Source organism: Scyliorhinus canicula, chromosome 12, assembly GCF_902713615.1.
Source record: "Scyliorhinus canicula chromosome 12, sScyCan1.1, whole genome shotgun sequence".
Classification (NCBI taxonomy): domain Eukaryota; kingdom Metazoa; phylum Chordata; class Chondrichthyes; order Carcharhiniformes; family Scyliorhinidae; genus Scyliorhinus; species Scyliorhinus canicula.
This window is the reverse complement of record NC_052157.1, coordinates 121,284,979-121,300,900: the sequence shown is the minus strand read 5'-3', so window position 1 is coordinate 121,300,900 and position 15,922 is coordinate 121,284,979. Positions and strand designations below refer to the sequence as shown.

Sequence of the window (15,922 nt, the reverse complement as noted above, 5' to 3'; positions counted from 1 at the left end):
GCTGAGGGCGACGTTCTGATGTCAGTGATGACACCCGTGGGGTGTCCTGTGTGGGAGGCCCTCGGGGTGTTGAACTGACGCTCTTTCCTCCCCGTGCGTGCCCAAGGACCCCTCACTGGCTCCTTGAGGAGGAGGGCACCTAGATTGAGGCCAAAGTGCTCTGCCCCATCTCTTGCCCTAGGCATTGATGAATCCCACTAATAACTATAGCCATGGAATTCAGGTCCGAGCACTGATCCGGCAAAACAGCCGAAGCAACGTGCCCAAGGCTGGCCGTCACCCTTCCCATGGCGTTCTCATGTCAGAGCCATGGCATCAGACAAAATTCAGAAGAACTCCTCCATATTTCGCTCCAATGTCTCAGTCAGATTTTCCATCGTATCTCCAGCATTGTGTCAATGGCCTGATTTAGAAACATGATTCACTGTCTCTGGGGTGGCGGGGCGGGGCGGGGGGAGGGGGGGGGGGGGGGGCTGTAAGTGAACGCAGTGATGGAATTTATTCAGGATCCTCAGATTCCTCCTCTGAAGTGGGTTGGGTACCTGGTGGTGTCCATAAGAGAGAGAAGACAGATTTAGCTCATTCGTAGGCAGAATAGAAGATTTCATATCACTCACTCTGAATGTCAAGAGGTGATCAACTCAGTGAGGTCTCATCCGTACTCCAGTTGCTGGAAGATGTTGATCTTTACTTCCCCTCAGGATCTCGCCTTCCCGTTGTGGGCAAGTTTGTTTAGCATGAAGACAACAAGAAGGAATATGAGGAGAAGGGATTGAGCAGAGTTGGGAAACATGCAAGCCTCCCGTGCGTGTGGAGTTTGTGCAGCATGATTGATGAGATGGTGGTGAGTGAAAATATCCTTGAGACAATCTGTGGTGATATGTGGCCCCCACTAATGTTATGTGAGATCCCCGAGGAGCCCTTTGAGTGCATGATGCCCTGATGAGAGTGTGATACTGTAGTGAGCTGAAGATTAACTTACCCTGGCAGAGAGGACGAGATCATTCATCCTCCTCCTGCACTGGATAGCATTTTGGGGGTGGTTTCCAGCTATACTGACCTAATTTGCAATGGCCTCCCAGGCCAGAAAGGTGAGGAAAGTGTGATTCCTGGTGTGTGTGTGCTCAGGTGGTGTTTAAATATAATGCTTAGATGCCCAACCCATTTGGTAATGGCGGGATGGACAAATCAATTCCCAAATGATTTGGGGAGATACTCGCCAATGCAGCATTAATTAGCTTCTGAGCGTGAAATTTGGCATAATTTCCCACTACCAGCAGGAAACGTGCCATGGAATCCACCCGCGAAGCCACTTTGTTACCAAAACGGCAAGTTCCACCCATTGTGGGTGAACTGTTGCCAACTACACACACACATATTCCTTCACTTCTCTGCCCCAATGTCATTTGTTGCCAGGTTGTCCAATCTTGCAGTAGTTCGATCATTACTTGTTTTTCAAACTGGGCAGCTCGCATTTGTTTGTCATCTCCGAAGAAATGGAAATTGTATGGGGACAAATGTATTTCCCTGGAGAACCCCTGAATGTCTCATTTTGGAACCGCATCATGTAAGTAGGGCAGAATTTAATGCGGCCGGTAAGAGTGGGAAAAGTGATGGGCAGCGGGTCTCAACTAGGCAGGAGTTGATATTTCAATTCCCCAATGGTAGGTTGAGACAGAGATTAAATTGGTGTAGCAGCCGTGGGTTGGGACCCCGTGGCAGTGGGTAGCAGGTTCCAATTTTCAATACGTTTGCTTTCTATGATACTCATATGAAAGACTTTTCAAGTTATATCCTATTTTCAAGACTAAGTCAGCAGCACATGGGAAACCTGTCGCACTGGTTTCATGGTTATTTAAAGGTTGCCTGCAAGCATTGAGTTTGTCCCTTTGGATTTGAGGTAATACATGTTTATTTGAAATTGTGCCACCATTAATAGGAGCTTGGATGGAGTTGGCGGGGAGGCTGCAGATGGGGCAAGGGCATTTTGGGTTAAATAGGTGGTTGGCTGAGAGCCAGTGGGCTTCAAGGATGTGGAGAGGGTTGGGTCATTGAGGAGGGCAAGAGGCTATTAGTCAGCTGAAGACCTTGGATGGAAAGTGACAGTGGTTAAACAATTTCCAGTCTGTTCTGCAAACTAACTTCAGGCCTGTGGGTAATTTGCTGAAGGTGAGATGCAGTATTGTAGTAAGGAAGATGGAGAAAAACAGTGGAGCCTTGCTTGACTCCGGTCTTCACTGGGATAGAGGCCTGTGGTAGTTCAGGTGTTGAGGATCCTGTTTTGCATGGTGGTGCAGAATAGTGTAAAATTTCTCCTGGTGGCCAAATTGAAGGAGAATACTTCATAAATTTTCACAGTTGTCAAACTCAAAGGCTTGCGGTCGATGCTGTTCATTACATTTTTCTGAGGAAATTAGATGGAGTGCTATCCACCAAAACATCATGCAGACTATTAACAGGACAGGCATTTTACATGGCAACCAGCTGTTTAAAAAGCCTCTGGGTGGCTGTTCGATATGCTGGCTTCAACTCCTTTATCCAATAAGATGGTGTCTCACATTAAGTGCTCACTAAATTGTCATTTCAGCTTAATACCCCCATCTTGGCAACCTCTTTGCCTCTATTTGGCTAGATTGCAGCCCCCTGACAGATGTTTAAAATGGAACTATGAGTGAAAAAGATCCTTGGCTTATGGCCAATTTATTCATGTTATGTTATTGCAGACAGCCAGCATTTCAAACCTTGGTTTACTTTTATTATAATGTGGAAAAATGAGCTCTGACTTGAACCAAATTCATATTCGCTATTCCCACAATCCTCAAGTTTCTCCCATGACCCCATTCTGCAGCAGGGCAACATTTCCATCGCTCGCTGCATCATGCTGGGACTTCATGGAGCAAGAGGATAGAGTCCTGAAGAAGAGGTTTCCACTATGGTCAGTATTCAAATAGGTTTTATGACCACAATCCTACAGTCAGAGATTTCTATTGTTTTTTTATGAATGAGAAATGAACATTGGAAAATGGAAGACTAGATTCAGACCCTTTAGGGAGAGGAGAGGAGTCAGTGGAAAACAAGGAGACTTTTCAGGATCAGATGAGCTCCACACTGACAAGGCTAGCAATAAATGAATGAATCAAGTCAAAACCCCGTAACTAACCAACACCAGAGTCAGTCATATCTGCAGCACTCCAAGGCAGAAATAATGATTGACCAGCCAATGTAACTCAACAAACTCATGGGAAATGGAAAGTAGATCTATCACTGAGGGTGGGGATATTTCTCACTGGTTTCAGAAATTCTGCAAACCAAACACCGGATGCAAGATGGTTTGTGTTGCATCATCAAGAATCATAGAATTTACAGTGCAGGAGGAGGCCGTTCAGCTCATCGAGTCTGCCCCTTGGAAAGTGCACCCCACTTCAACCCACGCCTCCACTCTATCCCTGTAACCCCACCTGAACCTTTTGAACACTAAGGGGCAATTTAGCGTGGCCAATCCACCTAACATGCACATCTTCAGACTATGGGGAGGAAACCGGAGCACCCGGAGGAAACCCAGAAAGACACGGGGAGAAAGTGCAAACTCCATACAGACAGCCACCCAAGGCCGGAATTGAACTCGGGGCCCTGGAGCTGTGAGGCAGCAGTGCGAACCACTGTGCCACCATGCCACGCAGAAGAGGCTTCCCAATTTTCTGTGTTAATAACCCACACAGTTTTAGCTAAACTCCCGCAGTACCACACACAATTCAGGCCCTGAAGACTTGGTTATTGCCAAACTCTGGACTTACATGAGCTCCATAAAGGGAGAGAGAGTACAGCACATATTGGGTCAACAGAGATTCTATAAAATTGGTCGTCAGATTTGGAGACTTTCAAGTAAGTAACTAATTTTCCATGCGTATCAGACACTAATGACCAAAAGAAAACATATGGTTCAAACATCGTGCAGAAATCTCAGCTCCAATTTAGTCTTCATGCACTTTTACTTCAACGATCAGATTCAGTAAAGCAGCCTTTTCCCCCCAATTTAACTTCCTCCTAGTACCCTTCTCCCCAGTTTACCTTTATGAAAATTTAATAAAATGTTACATTAAAATCATGTTATTGGGAAGCCTGTTTGACAGGTGTTTGAAAGAATGTCAACGCCTCTATTAAACGTCACAAGCATATCACTATAACATACATCACCCAACGTCTTAAAGTACGGTGCACCTTCCAAACTCTGTGTGACTGGAAACCTGTTCACAGTGTAAGTAACTCTCTTTGTCTGTCGCCTTGCTTGTTGTTCTGAGCTGTTAATTCACAACCTGCTGTACAGTAACAAGTCTAAAGGTACTGGATTCGGGTTCGACCCTGCATTACATTTCCAGCCTGCAGGGTAGCTAATTGCAAACCATGTTAAAGATTAAGGATTAGCAGAATTTTTGTTTTGTCGTTTTCAAATTTTTTTCCAATTTAGCATGGCCAATCCACCTACGCTGCACATCTTTGTGGTGTGGAGGTCAGACCCACGCAGACATGGGGGGAATGTGCAAACTCCACACAGACAGTGACCCAGGGCTGGGATCGAACCCGGGTCCTCAGTGCTGTAATTCAGTAGTGCTAACCACTGTGCCACCATGCTGCCCATAAGATTTACAGAAATGTTCTCAGGCAGTTCTAAATTGTGATCCACACATTTTGTGCCAGTATGACATGAATTGCTTTGTGCTTGTTGGTGTGAATACATTTTTTTTCTTTAGATAGAAGAGGTAACATTATAGGCTTATACTTTGACAGTAATAGTCATCTCATTATTATATAGAAAGTAATATTACTGAGTTATTATAGTGAATTAATATATGATATATAGTTATGAGATACTTAATTATTGGAAAGCATATGCTAAAGAGATCTTTAATCTGCATAATAACAAAAATAACAGGCATTTATATGGTGCCTTTGACATATTAATATATCCTTAACAGAACAGGTGCTTCATAGGAATATGATTAAACAAAATCTGACACCTTTGTCACCCTACCACACATAAAGATCTGAGGACAGGGGTCCAAAACTTAGTCAAAGAGTTACGTTTGAAAAGTATCTTAAAGGAGGAAAGAGAGCTCAAGAGGAAGTTTTAAAGTTTAGGCTTAAACAGTTGAAGGCACATCTGCCAATGCTGAAACAATTACTATTAGAACAATGGAAATGGGAGGTTGCCATAGAAATCTTGGAGATGGTGGGATAGGAGGAGGTTACTCAGATAGGGAGGAAGGGAAAGAGTGATGGATGTTGGTGCAGCGGGTGGGGTTGGATTGGGGGGGGGGGGGGGGGGGGGGGGGGGGGGGGGGTTTGAAATTGAGGCAGTGCTGGAGCATAAGCCAAAGTAGGTCAGCATGCACAGGTGTAGTGGATGAATCAGATGTGGTGTGAATTAATATAGGGACAGCAAAGCTTCTGATGAGTTGAAGTTTATAGGCATTCGACTGTATAAATATGAATAATTTCTGTATTGGTTATACTGTATAAAACATGGCAATGATGGAACAGTTAACTTTAGCAAACGATGTGAAATCACCGAGAAAAGAGTCTGACAACACGTGGGCTTGTAAATTGGCATCGTTTTAAAGGTAAACTTTAAAAATGAAAGTTTTAATATACTCCATCAAACCAGCAGGTGAGTCAAGACTGTCGCCATGTAACAAACATCCTGAGCAAAACTCTGAATATTGGTTTAAATACACATCAACAAAGCAGCATGCTGCTGCATTGAGACTCACGTGACTGAGTAATCCTGAGTTACTCTGATGCAATGCAAACCTCTCTAATGTGAGGAGAACCAAGTCTACAGAGTATCAACAGACAGCATGCTACTGATAAGTCGCTGAACATTAGAAGGGCATTTTTGTGCAGCAAGGTATTCAGCAGCTCTGCACTGGGAATGGGGCCTCGCAAAGAGAGAAAGTGTATACAATTGTGCTACTTTGACCACAAGAAAGGTGGTCGAGCGCAGTGCAAAAGTTAATTCTTCTTTCCTTTAAAAATATTGAGGCAATAATGCAGTTTGGCTTCAGACACCGGCAGCAGCTAAACACAACTATACACAAGCTCCTCGTGGCTAATCTGAAAACCTGCACAAACGATGATGGCACACGCACATGCACACTTTGTTAAAGACATCCATACAATTAATCAAATAGGGAAATGCTTGTTAAAACACTATTAAAATACTCCATAACAGCAAAGAAGAGGGCAAATGAAAATACCAATGTTTCTTAGGTATAAACTGAGTCGGGGTGTATATGACTTTCTATTCATTGGTTGCTGGACTCACTATCTCACCTTGACAATGTTAAGTGAAACATGCAGCAATTGTTACTGCGCCTTCTGTTCAAATAGGTTTTGGAGTTTTTCTTTCACCTTAATTGTCGCATTCCTTGTTGATTTTTGTATGATAGTAATAGACAATCATTACTTTGCACTCTTAATCTGGCTCAATTCTGAAAGCTCTTTGAACACCTACACATGATCTAGTGCCACCTTCTACAACGGCACTTCCAGCATGTCTTCTTTTTTCCTCACACGAGTACTACCGCCACCAGATCTCCCCCCACCAACAACACTCCCCACTGTGGTTGACAGGGCCCTCAAATGTCTCTAATCCACTTTGTGCACTTCTGCTCTCATCATATACCTCCCTCTTGGAACCAATACAGTGTCCTCACTTTTCACTCCATCAGCCTACATAGTCGAAGGATCACCCTCTTTATCTGCCTCCTTCAGTGTGGTGCCACCAGTTCTGAAGAAGGTCGTCTATTAAACTCCCATTTACCCCATTTCTCTCTCCACAGATGCTGCCAGACCTGCTGAGTTTTTCTACAAGTTTTGTTTTTATTTCAATTTTTGAAGTACTGGTGCATGATTGGGCATAAAGTTTAATTTTTTTTTTTTTTAAATAATTTTTATTGAAATTTTTCGATAGAAACATTTACCCCTACTACATTTTAAATTATAACACAACAAATCCCCCCTGGAAAATCCTCCCCACGCCCTCCCCCGCGCGCACCCCCCCCCCCCCCCCCCCCCCCGCGCTACCAGTGGCATAAAGTTTAATTATTGATGACACATAAACTTTGTCTCACAATAAAGTGTATGACCCTACGACAGGCAGTACCTTTGATTCAAGAACAGAGAACGCAGGAAAACCGCAGCAGGTCTGCCAGCACCTCTTAAGAGAGAGACAGAGTTAACCTTTCGAGTCCATGGACTATTTATCAGAACTGAAGGGAGGGACAATGTGTTAGAACTGTAGAACCTGTAACAAAAGAAGGAAAGATAGATTGTCTGGTGTGAGGTGGCCTGAAGGGGGAGGGAGGGGGTGCCACAGTAGTATAATAGTTAAAAAGCAAGGAACTGCCAGGCTGTGGGAGAGGATTGCTAGGTCTCCTCAGCAATATTATTTTGCAGCAACCCCAAACCTGCCCCCACATAGTGAACTCTAAATCCACCACTGAGTGCCTAGGTTGCCTGAAGTTTTCATGCTACTCATCGTGTTCTCTTAGCAGCCAAGGATGTGGGTAGACCAACCCCAAACCCCAGCGTTTCCTGCATCAAAGACCTTGTTCCAGACAACTACCACAGTGCCAGTGAAACTCTGGGGCAAGGTCAAAAGTCATGTAACCCAAGGTATATTTTGGGCTTATCTGCCACACTTCTGCTAGAATATGGTGAGAGTGGGCCAGGAAAACCATGGACTTTTGATCCTAAGCCTTTGAGCATGTTTATTATTATTATTATTATATTAATCTTTCTGGGACATGTACAAGATTTCAGATTGCAGAGAGAACAATGCTGTGACAGCCACCTTTGCTGGAGATGAACAATCATTAGGAAAAGTGGAAGCAGTCACAGTGAGCTCAACAAGTAACTTAGAGATGGAGAGTATATATTGATGATGCTATTTATGTACTTCATTTACTGTCACAGGTGGATTTTAACTCACTTTCTGTTTGAGTCTTTGAAAAAGTGACGTTGACCACGGTCTCATGAATGATCTCTTTTTTTCCCAGGAGAATGGGGAAAATGGAGCAAAGAACCCTCTTTCAGATTGGTTTCTTCCTCTTATTTGCAGTGGCAACAATTTCAGCAGGTAGGAATCAACATCACGACCTCTCACTCATATCCTGAATGTGGAGATGCCGGCGTTGGACTGGTGTGGACAGTAAAAAGTCTTACAACACCAGGTTAAAGTCCAACAGGTTTGTTTCAAACACGAGCTTTCGGAGCACCTGAGGAAGGAGCAGTGATCCGAAAGCTCGTGTTTGAAACAAACCTGTTGGACTTTAACCTGGTGTTCTAAGACTTCTTACTGTACTCATATCCTGAAATCTCCTACCGAGAATGATGTTCACATTACTGCTAATATAGTTCTAGTCCCAGATCACAAAAACAAATACATCTGCTGAACTGGATGGAGAGAGGATCAACAAGCCCGCTTCCAATGAAAAGGAATGCGCTGGGAAGGAAGTTTAGATCTCTACAGTCTAAAGATCAGTTAGTAAAGGGAAAAACTCATTGAGGTATAAATCAGCTAAACCCTGATTATGGGTGCGATCCAATGGAAAAATTACAAAGTGTGGCAGCGTGGTTCCACTTGCCACCCTGATTGCCCCCCAATGACCCTGCAGATGGCACCACATCCCCCTAGCACAATACTGCAGCTGTGGCCCAGCACACCCTGGCACCCACCATCGCACCCCAGCCATCGCTAGCAGCGATACCCATGCCATCGTCCCTCACCCCCTCCCAACGATGCCTTCCCTTTGTCCCTGCGGGGAAGTTGGCCCAAAATACAGATGGGAACCATACAGAAAGACAAAGTGCTTGAGGCCAACCTGAAACCTCCCTACAGGGCGATGACGGCGGTTATCAACTCTCCCGATTCCACCCCCCCCCCCCCCCACTTCTGACAATGGTGCATCTCGGGGCCAGTGGGTGGAACAGGGTGGCACAGCGAGGCATGTGCGACTGGCCTCTGTCCCCCATGTCCTCCAGGGGATGCCCGGCAGGAACATCAAAGGCCGCAAGGCATGGTAAGCAGCAGCTTCCATCCCCTTTTTGAGGTGGAGCCTTCTGCAGCATCTGATGTTTGACATCTCTTCGAACTACCAGTGGCTCTGGTGCACCATGGGTTGTCGCTTGCCTCCCCCTCTCTGGCCTGATGGGCGGCTGGATCGTCAGGTTGAGGGGCGGCCCCTGCACATGAGCTGTCTTGAGCCTCTGTTGACACTGCTGTCATCGCCTTCTCCAGCGTCTGGCCACTGGCCACTGTGAGGGCAGCCGCTGCGGGGGTCTGCAGTATCATTCAGACTGTGATATCTATAAAGCATCGGAGACGAGGAGAGACCGACAATCTGCTATGGCCTCCATCCCGTAAATGCCCCAAGCCTCCCACACCCTTATGCTTCCCGATTTCAGGGTGCTATCCAACAAGCTGCTTACGCTAGGGGGAATCCGCCCTACACACGTACCCCTGGTCACAGCAGGTGCTCCTAGGCATCGGACCCCAGACGCTGAATATTACTTGGACCTGGCGCAGGTCTGCTGTCCGATCCACATACCCACCCTCTGGCCGCAGGGATGTCACCAGTGCTGAGGCCCAGCTCGGTGCCACGCCGCCAGCACCCTCCCCCTCCCCCGACTGATTGTCCGATCTCCAAGATGGTTTATTACCTTCTCCGATCTCCACAGCAGCAATTGCGTGACCTTCACGTTTTTAAATTAGGTGGGCTAAAGGCCCCTGTGTGACCACTCTCTGGGAAGCCAGTTAGATCATGGGAGGTCATTCGATAGGGGGTTCTTCCCGTAAATGGGATGGAGATTGACCGTAATTGGTGATTAATGATTTCTCGCCATGTTGCGGCGGGATCCTGATTTCGTCAACGAGAGTTCTAGTTAGATCGGAAGCCAATCAGCGCCTGGCACGGTTCCTGATATCGACATCTCCCGTGATCTAACTGACTTGCTTGGATCCATGCCCAGTGCGACGCAGCTGTTAGATCACGCCCAATTACTTCAACATACTGTTAGTAATTTAAGTGAGTGGGAAACAGTTTTAAATAGTTATTAGAATTAATTGCTTTCGAGAAAGAGGTAAACACATGGAACTGTGACCCAGCAAAATAGTACAGGTAAATATATCAGAGACGAGTGAGTAAGTTTGGGTACCAGATGATATGTGTCAAAAAACTTACAGGCCTTTCTTTATCCTTGACTTTTCTTATGAAAAGATGGACAGTTGAGACTCTTTTATTTTGTATTCATTTAAGAATAAATGCTATTACCAGCTTCTCTGTGTCTATGCAAGATTATAGTGAATGGATTAAAATTGATGCCATGATTTTGTTTGCCTTCAGTGCCACGTGACTGCACAGCAATTAAACGAAGTAACAGAAGGGCTACTTCAGGGATTTACGTCATTCAGCCTCAAAGATCCCCTCCACTTGTGGTCAACTGTGTCATGAGAGGCAATTCTAGCTGGACAGTGATTCAACGTGGCAGCAGACTCAGCAAGATCACCTGGAAAGAAAGTTGGACCACATATAAATACGGTTTTGGTGATGTGTTGGGTGATTTCTGGCTGGGCAATGAGTACATCTACCTTCTAACCAAACAGAATAGGTACAAACTGAGAATAGAGTTTCGAGACACCGGAAATCGTGTTAAATATGCCGAGTATTCCTCATTTTTCATAGAACCTGAGGGAGGGAAGTACACAATCAGGCTTGGCACATTTTCTGGGAATGTTGTTGACCAAATGACCCGGCTTCTTAGAAATTCACTGATTGATAACCAGCCTTTTTCCACAAAGGACAGAGATAATGATAGCCTCCGAGGTTCTTGTGCTGCTAGTCGTGGTGGATGGTGGTTTGATGCTTGTGGTTGTGCGTACCTGAATAGAAAGTACCCATACTGGTCTGGAATTAACATCAAGAAAGTCACCATGATGATTCAACCAACCTGTTAATTGGGACTTCAAGGAAAGGTATTGGCTTGTTGGTCACTCCTATTTATTCAGTGGCCATGGACATCACATCACACAGAAGAAATCTAATTGTTTCCATTATTCCAAAATGCCAGTAGTGAGCAGTATCCACTTCATTCCTAGCTCCAAGTGTATGGCTAGGTAATTAATCCCACAAGGGTTCTACTTTTAGATATCCTCTTCCTCCTATCCATTTGCCTCACTACTCACTGCTCTCCTAGTCCCAGATGCATTTACTACCCCCATACATGCTATCTCACCTAGATACCATTACTTCTCAGCATCACAATATTCCTCATTTCTCCCACCCATATATTGGTTCTCTGGGCCCTGACTAATCTTTGCAGAATGAAATTAATCAGTTTCCCTGAGAGCGTCCAATTAGTTCAGGGTGCTAAAGATTTACATAATTCTGGGACAATCTCGATATTTTTCACACTTCAATCACTGTTTGCAAAATTCTAATGCAGGACAATATACAGCTGAAGTACATGTGAACTTGTTTGCAGTCTGTAAAATAACGTACCACAATGTGTAACTGTGTTGGGAGAGTTCACTGACTGGCATTTGGGGTTGTTTCTACCGGGGCTAGCATGGAATTCTAATCCAGAGAGAATTCCGTATATCTGCTTCTGCTGTTTACAAACCTGTTGTATTTTAATAATCAGTGCATGTTTGATGACTGTGATCTTGTTCAATAAATTCACAATTGCAATTATATGCTTAAAACTCTGAGCATTTTCTGCCTGATTTTGCCATGAAATAACTCAAGTGTTATCAACAGTTCACAGATTTAAGCAATTCCATTCATAACTGACATTATCAGTGTTGGTGTGTGATGCTCGATCAATAAATCGAGAAGCGAGATTGGAGACAATTGAAGGCTTTATTGTATTAGATGTTACCCCCAGCAGTGCAGATACAGAATGTGGCTGATGGGGAGACACAGGCTCTTATACCCCGCCTTACTGAGCGGAACCAGCAGGCAGGCTTCACCAATGATATAGCAGTCTCAGGTACCTCCCACACCAATGGTCTTACAGCAATATCCAGGGTACCGTAATACCCTTAATACCGACTACCACATTAACCCCCTGTTAAAATAGAGTCCAGCGGGGATGCTGGTCTCACATTATACAGTGGCAGAGGTTGAGGTTATGGTGGTACCCGGTATACATTAGCACAGTGTTTTGCCTCGTTACATGCCGCAACTATTTACCGTATCTATTTACAGTCATAATGAAGCAATTAGTCGATTGGGGGTCCTGGTCGTCCTCTGCGATTGTCGTAGCTTCGGCGGCGATGCAGGCGCCGGCTAGGGCATCCATGGCTCCGGGAGCGTGGCTTTGGCTTCTTCAGCAGCTTCATCGCCCCTAGCTGGGACCGGTGGAAGGACCGATCCACCTGGGAAGGGGGCGGCTGTGGGGTGCGCCGGTGGGAGGAAGGGTGGGGTTGGTGGTCGGGATGTGGGGGGGGAATCCAGAGGATGCCATGTCAAGTAGGGAGACCATATCCTGTCGCCCATCGGGGTATGCCGTGTAGGTGTATTGAGGGTTAATGTGAAGGAGGTGGACCCTCTCGACCAATATGTCCGACTTGTGCGCCCGCACGTATTTGCGGAGCAGGTTGGGTCCAGGAGCTGCCAGCCAGGTTGGGAGCGAGGTCCCGGAGGAGGACTTCCTAGGGAAGACAAGGAGACATTCGTGAGGTGTTTGGTTGGTCATGGTACACAGCAGTGACCGGATGGAGTGGATAGCATCGGGGAGGACCTCCTGCCAGCGGGAGACTGGGAGATTCCTGGACCGTAGGGCCAGTAGGATGGTCTTCCAGACCGTTCTGTTCTCCCTCTCTACCTGTCCATTTCCCCAGGGGTGTAACTGGTCGTCCTGCTTGAGGCAATGCCCTTGCTGAGCAGGAATTGACGCAGTTCGTCGCTCGTGAAGGAGGATCCCTTATCGCTGTGTGTGTAGGTGGGGAAACCAAACAGCTTGAAGATACTGTGAGGGCTTTTATGACGGTGGCTGCTGTCATGTTGGGGCAGGGGATGGCGAATGGGAACCGGGAATACGCGTCAGTCACGTTGAGGAAGCACGTGTTGCGGTCGGTGGAGGGAGGGGCCCATTGAAGTCCATACTAAGGCATTCAAAGGGACGGGAAGCCTTTATCAGGTGCACTTTCTCTGGCCTGTAGAAGTGCGTCTTGCACTCCGCGCAGATTTGGAAATTCCTGGTGGCGGTCCTGACCTCCTCGATGGAGTAGGGCAGGTTGCGGGTCTTAATGAAATGGAAGAATTGAGTGACCCCCGGGTGGCAGAGGTTCTCGTGGAGGGCCCGGAGGCGGTCCACTTGTGCGTTGGCACATGTGCCGCGGAATAGGGCATCAAGAGGCTCGTTTAGCTTCCCGGGACGATACAAGATCTCATGGTTGTAGGTGGAGAGTTTGATCCTCCACCTTAAGATCTTTTCGTTCTTTATCTTCCCCCGCTGTGCATTATCGAACATGAAAGTAACCGACCCGTTGGTCAGTGAGGAGAGTGAATCTCCTGCTGGCCAGGTAATGCCTCCAGTGCCGCACAGCTTCTACTATGGCCTGGGCCTCCTTTTCAACTGAGGAATGGCGGATTTCTGAAGCGTGGAGGGTACAGCACGCCATGTCTCTTTGACTCCGGGAGCACCGAGAGCTTTATACACCCAGAGCTGGTAAGACGCTGTTCGCTTCCTATTTTTCCTGTGAGCCAAACTATCGCCCTCGCTTCGGGCTCCCACTCAGTCCAAATCCAAGGACGCACCGTCACTACGCTCACAATTCGAGGCGCTAGTTATTCAAAATTTAAACTTTATGTCCTGCCTGACCTCTGCGCGCCACTCTTATTAGGCCCGGATTTCCAGTGCAACCTCAAGAGCCTCACCCTGAGTTTCGGCAGGCCCCTGCCCCCACTCACTATCTGCAGCCTAGCCACGCTGCGCGTCGCCCCCCTCCTCTCTTCGCCAATCTCACTGCAGATTGCAAACCAGTAGCTACTCGCAGCAGGTGATACAGCCTACAGGATAGGGTCTTTATCCGATCGGAGGTCCGACGGCTGCTCAGTGAGGGGATCATAGAGGCCAGTAATAGTCCCTGGAGAGCTCAGGTGGTGGTCGTCAAGACCGGGGAAAAATTTAGCATGGTCGTCGACTATAGCCAGACCATAAATCGCTTTACGCTCCTAGACGCGTATCCCCTCCCCAGAATTGCAGACATGGTTAATCAGATCGCCCATTATCGGCTATTTTCCACGGTGGATCTGAAGTCTGCATACCACCAGCTCCCAATCCGCCCGGAGGACCGCCACTACACGGCGTTCGAGGCCGATGGCCGCCTCTTCCATTTCCTCCGGGTTCCCTTCGGCGTCACTAACGGGGTTTCGGTGTTCCAACGAGCAATGGACTGAATGGTAGACCAGTACGGGCTGCGGGCCACGTTTCCGTATCTGGACAATATTACCATCTGCGGCTATGACCAGCAGGACCACGACGCCAACCTCCACCGTTTTCTCCAGACGGCACAGAAATTAAACCTCACTTATAACAAGGAGAAATGCGTTTTCCGCACAAACAGACTGGCCATCTTCGGCTACGTCGTGGAGAACGGAGTCCTGGGCCCAGACCCGGACCGCATGAACTCCCCCTGCCTCATTGCCCCAAGGCCCTCAAACGGTGCTTGGGGTTCTTTTCATACTATGCCCAGTGGGTCCCCCAATATGCGGACAAAGCCCGCCCACTCTTTAAGGCCACACGATTTCCCCTGTCTGCTGGGGTGCGCCAGGCCTTCAGCTGCATCAAGGAGGACATTGCCAAAGCAGCCATGCGGGCGGTGGATGAATCCACTCCCTTTCAGGTTGAGAGTGACGCCTCAGAGGTAGCTCTAGCAGCCACTTTAAATCAGGCAGGGAGGCCCTTTGCATTTTTCTCCCGTACCCTATCCGCTTCAGAACTCCGACACTCCTCTGTCGAGAAGGAAGCGCAAGCCATCGTGGAGGCTGTTCATCACTGGAGACACTACCTCGCAGGTAGGAGGTTCACCCTCATCACCGACCAACGATCGGTTGCCTTTATGTTTGACAACTCGCAAAGGGGCAAAATAAAAAATGATAAAATCCTTCGGTGGAGGGTTGAACTCTCCACCTATAGTTATGATATTAAATATCGACCGGGGAAGCTCAACGAGCCCTCGGATGCCCTATCCCGCGGGACATGTGCCAGCGCGCAGATCAGCCGTCTGAAAGCCATCCACTTGGACCTCTGCCATCCAGGGGTCACCCGGCTCGCCCACTACATCAGAGCCCCAAACCTGCCTTTCTCCAACGAGGAGGTAAAAGCGGTCACCAGGGACTGCCCGGTCTGTGCAGAGTGCAAACCGCACTTCTATAGACCAGACAGGGCCCACCTGGTCAAGGCTTCTAGGCCCTTTGAACGCCTTGCGATCGATTTCAAAGGGCCACTCTCCTCCACTAACAAAAACATTTATTTCCTCAACATCATCGATGAGTTCTCCCGATTCCCTTTTGCCATCCCATGCCCCGATATGACCTCCCACACAGTCATTAGAGCTCTGCATAGTGTCTTCACCCTGTTCGGTTTCCCCAGCTACGTGCACAGCGACCGGGTTTCGTCCTTTATGAGCGACGAGCTGCGTCAGTACCTGCTCGACAAGGGCATCACCTCGAGCAGGACCACCAGCTACAACTCCAGGGGGAACGGGCAGGTGGAGAGGGAGAACGCGACGGTCTGGAAGACCGTCCTACTGACCCTCCGGTCTAGAAAACTCCAAGTCTCCCAATGGCAAGAAGTCCTCCCAGACGCGCTCCACGCAATCAGATCCCTCCTCTGTACAGTTACAAATCAAACCCCT

At 47.4% G+C, this 15,922-nt stretch overlaps 1 protein-coding gene across 1 annotated transcript; it reads left to right on the top strand.

Annotated features, from left to right (window-relative positions):
* Positions 1 to 4,193: 4,193 nt before the first annotated feature.
* On the top strand, positions 4,194 to 11,750 carry LOC119974995 (fibrinogen-like protein 1-like protein). Its single transcript, XM_038814417.1, has 3 exons — positions 4,194 to 4,255; positions 8,058 to 8,137; positions 10,404 to 11,750. The coding sequence occupies exons 2-3, from the start codon at positions 8,062 to 8,064 to the stop codon at positions 11,012 to 11,014; spliced, it is 687 nt and encodes a 228-aa protein (XP_038670345.1). The 5' UTR covers positions 4,194 to 4,255; positions 8,058 to 8,061; the 3' UTR covers positions 11,015 to 11,750.
* The last annotated feature ends 4,172 nt before the right edge of the window (positions 11,751 to 15,922 follow it).

Excerpts from the sequence above, each read along its gene's own strand:
- LOC119974995 (XM_038814417.1), top strand. The coding sequence starts at position 8,062 with ATGGGGAAAATGGAGCAAAGAACCCTCTTTCAGATTGGTTTCTTCCTC. Across the intron at positions 8,138-10,403 it reads AGTGGCAACAATTTCAGCAG|TGCCACGTGACTGCACAGCA; the intron begins GTAGGAATCAAC and ends GTTTGCCTTCAG.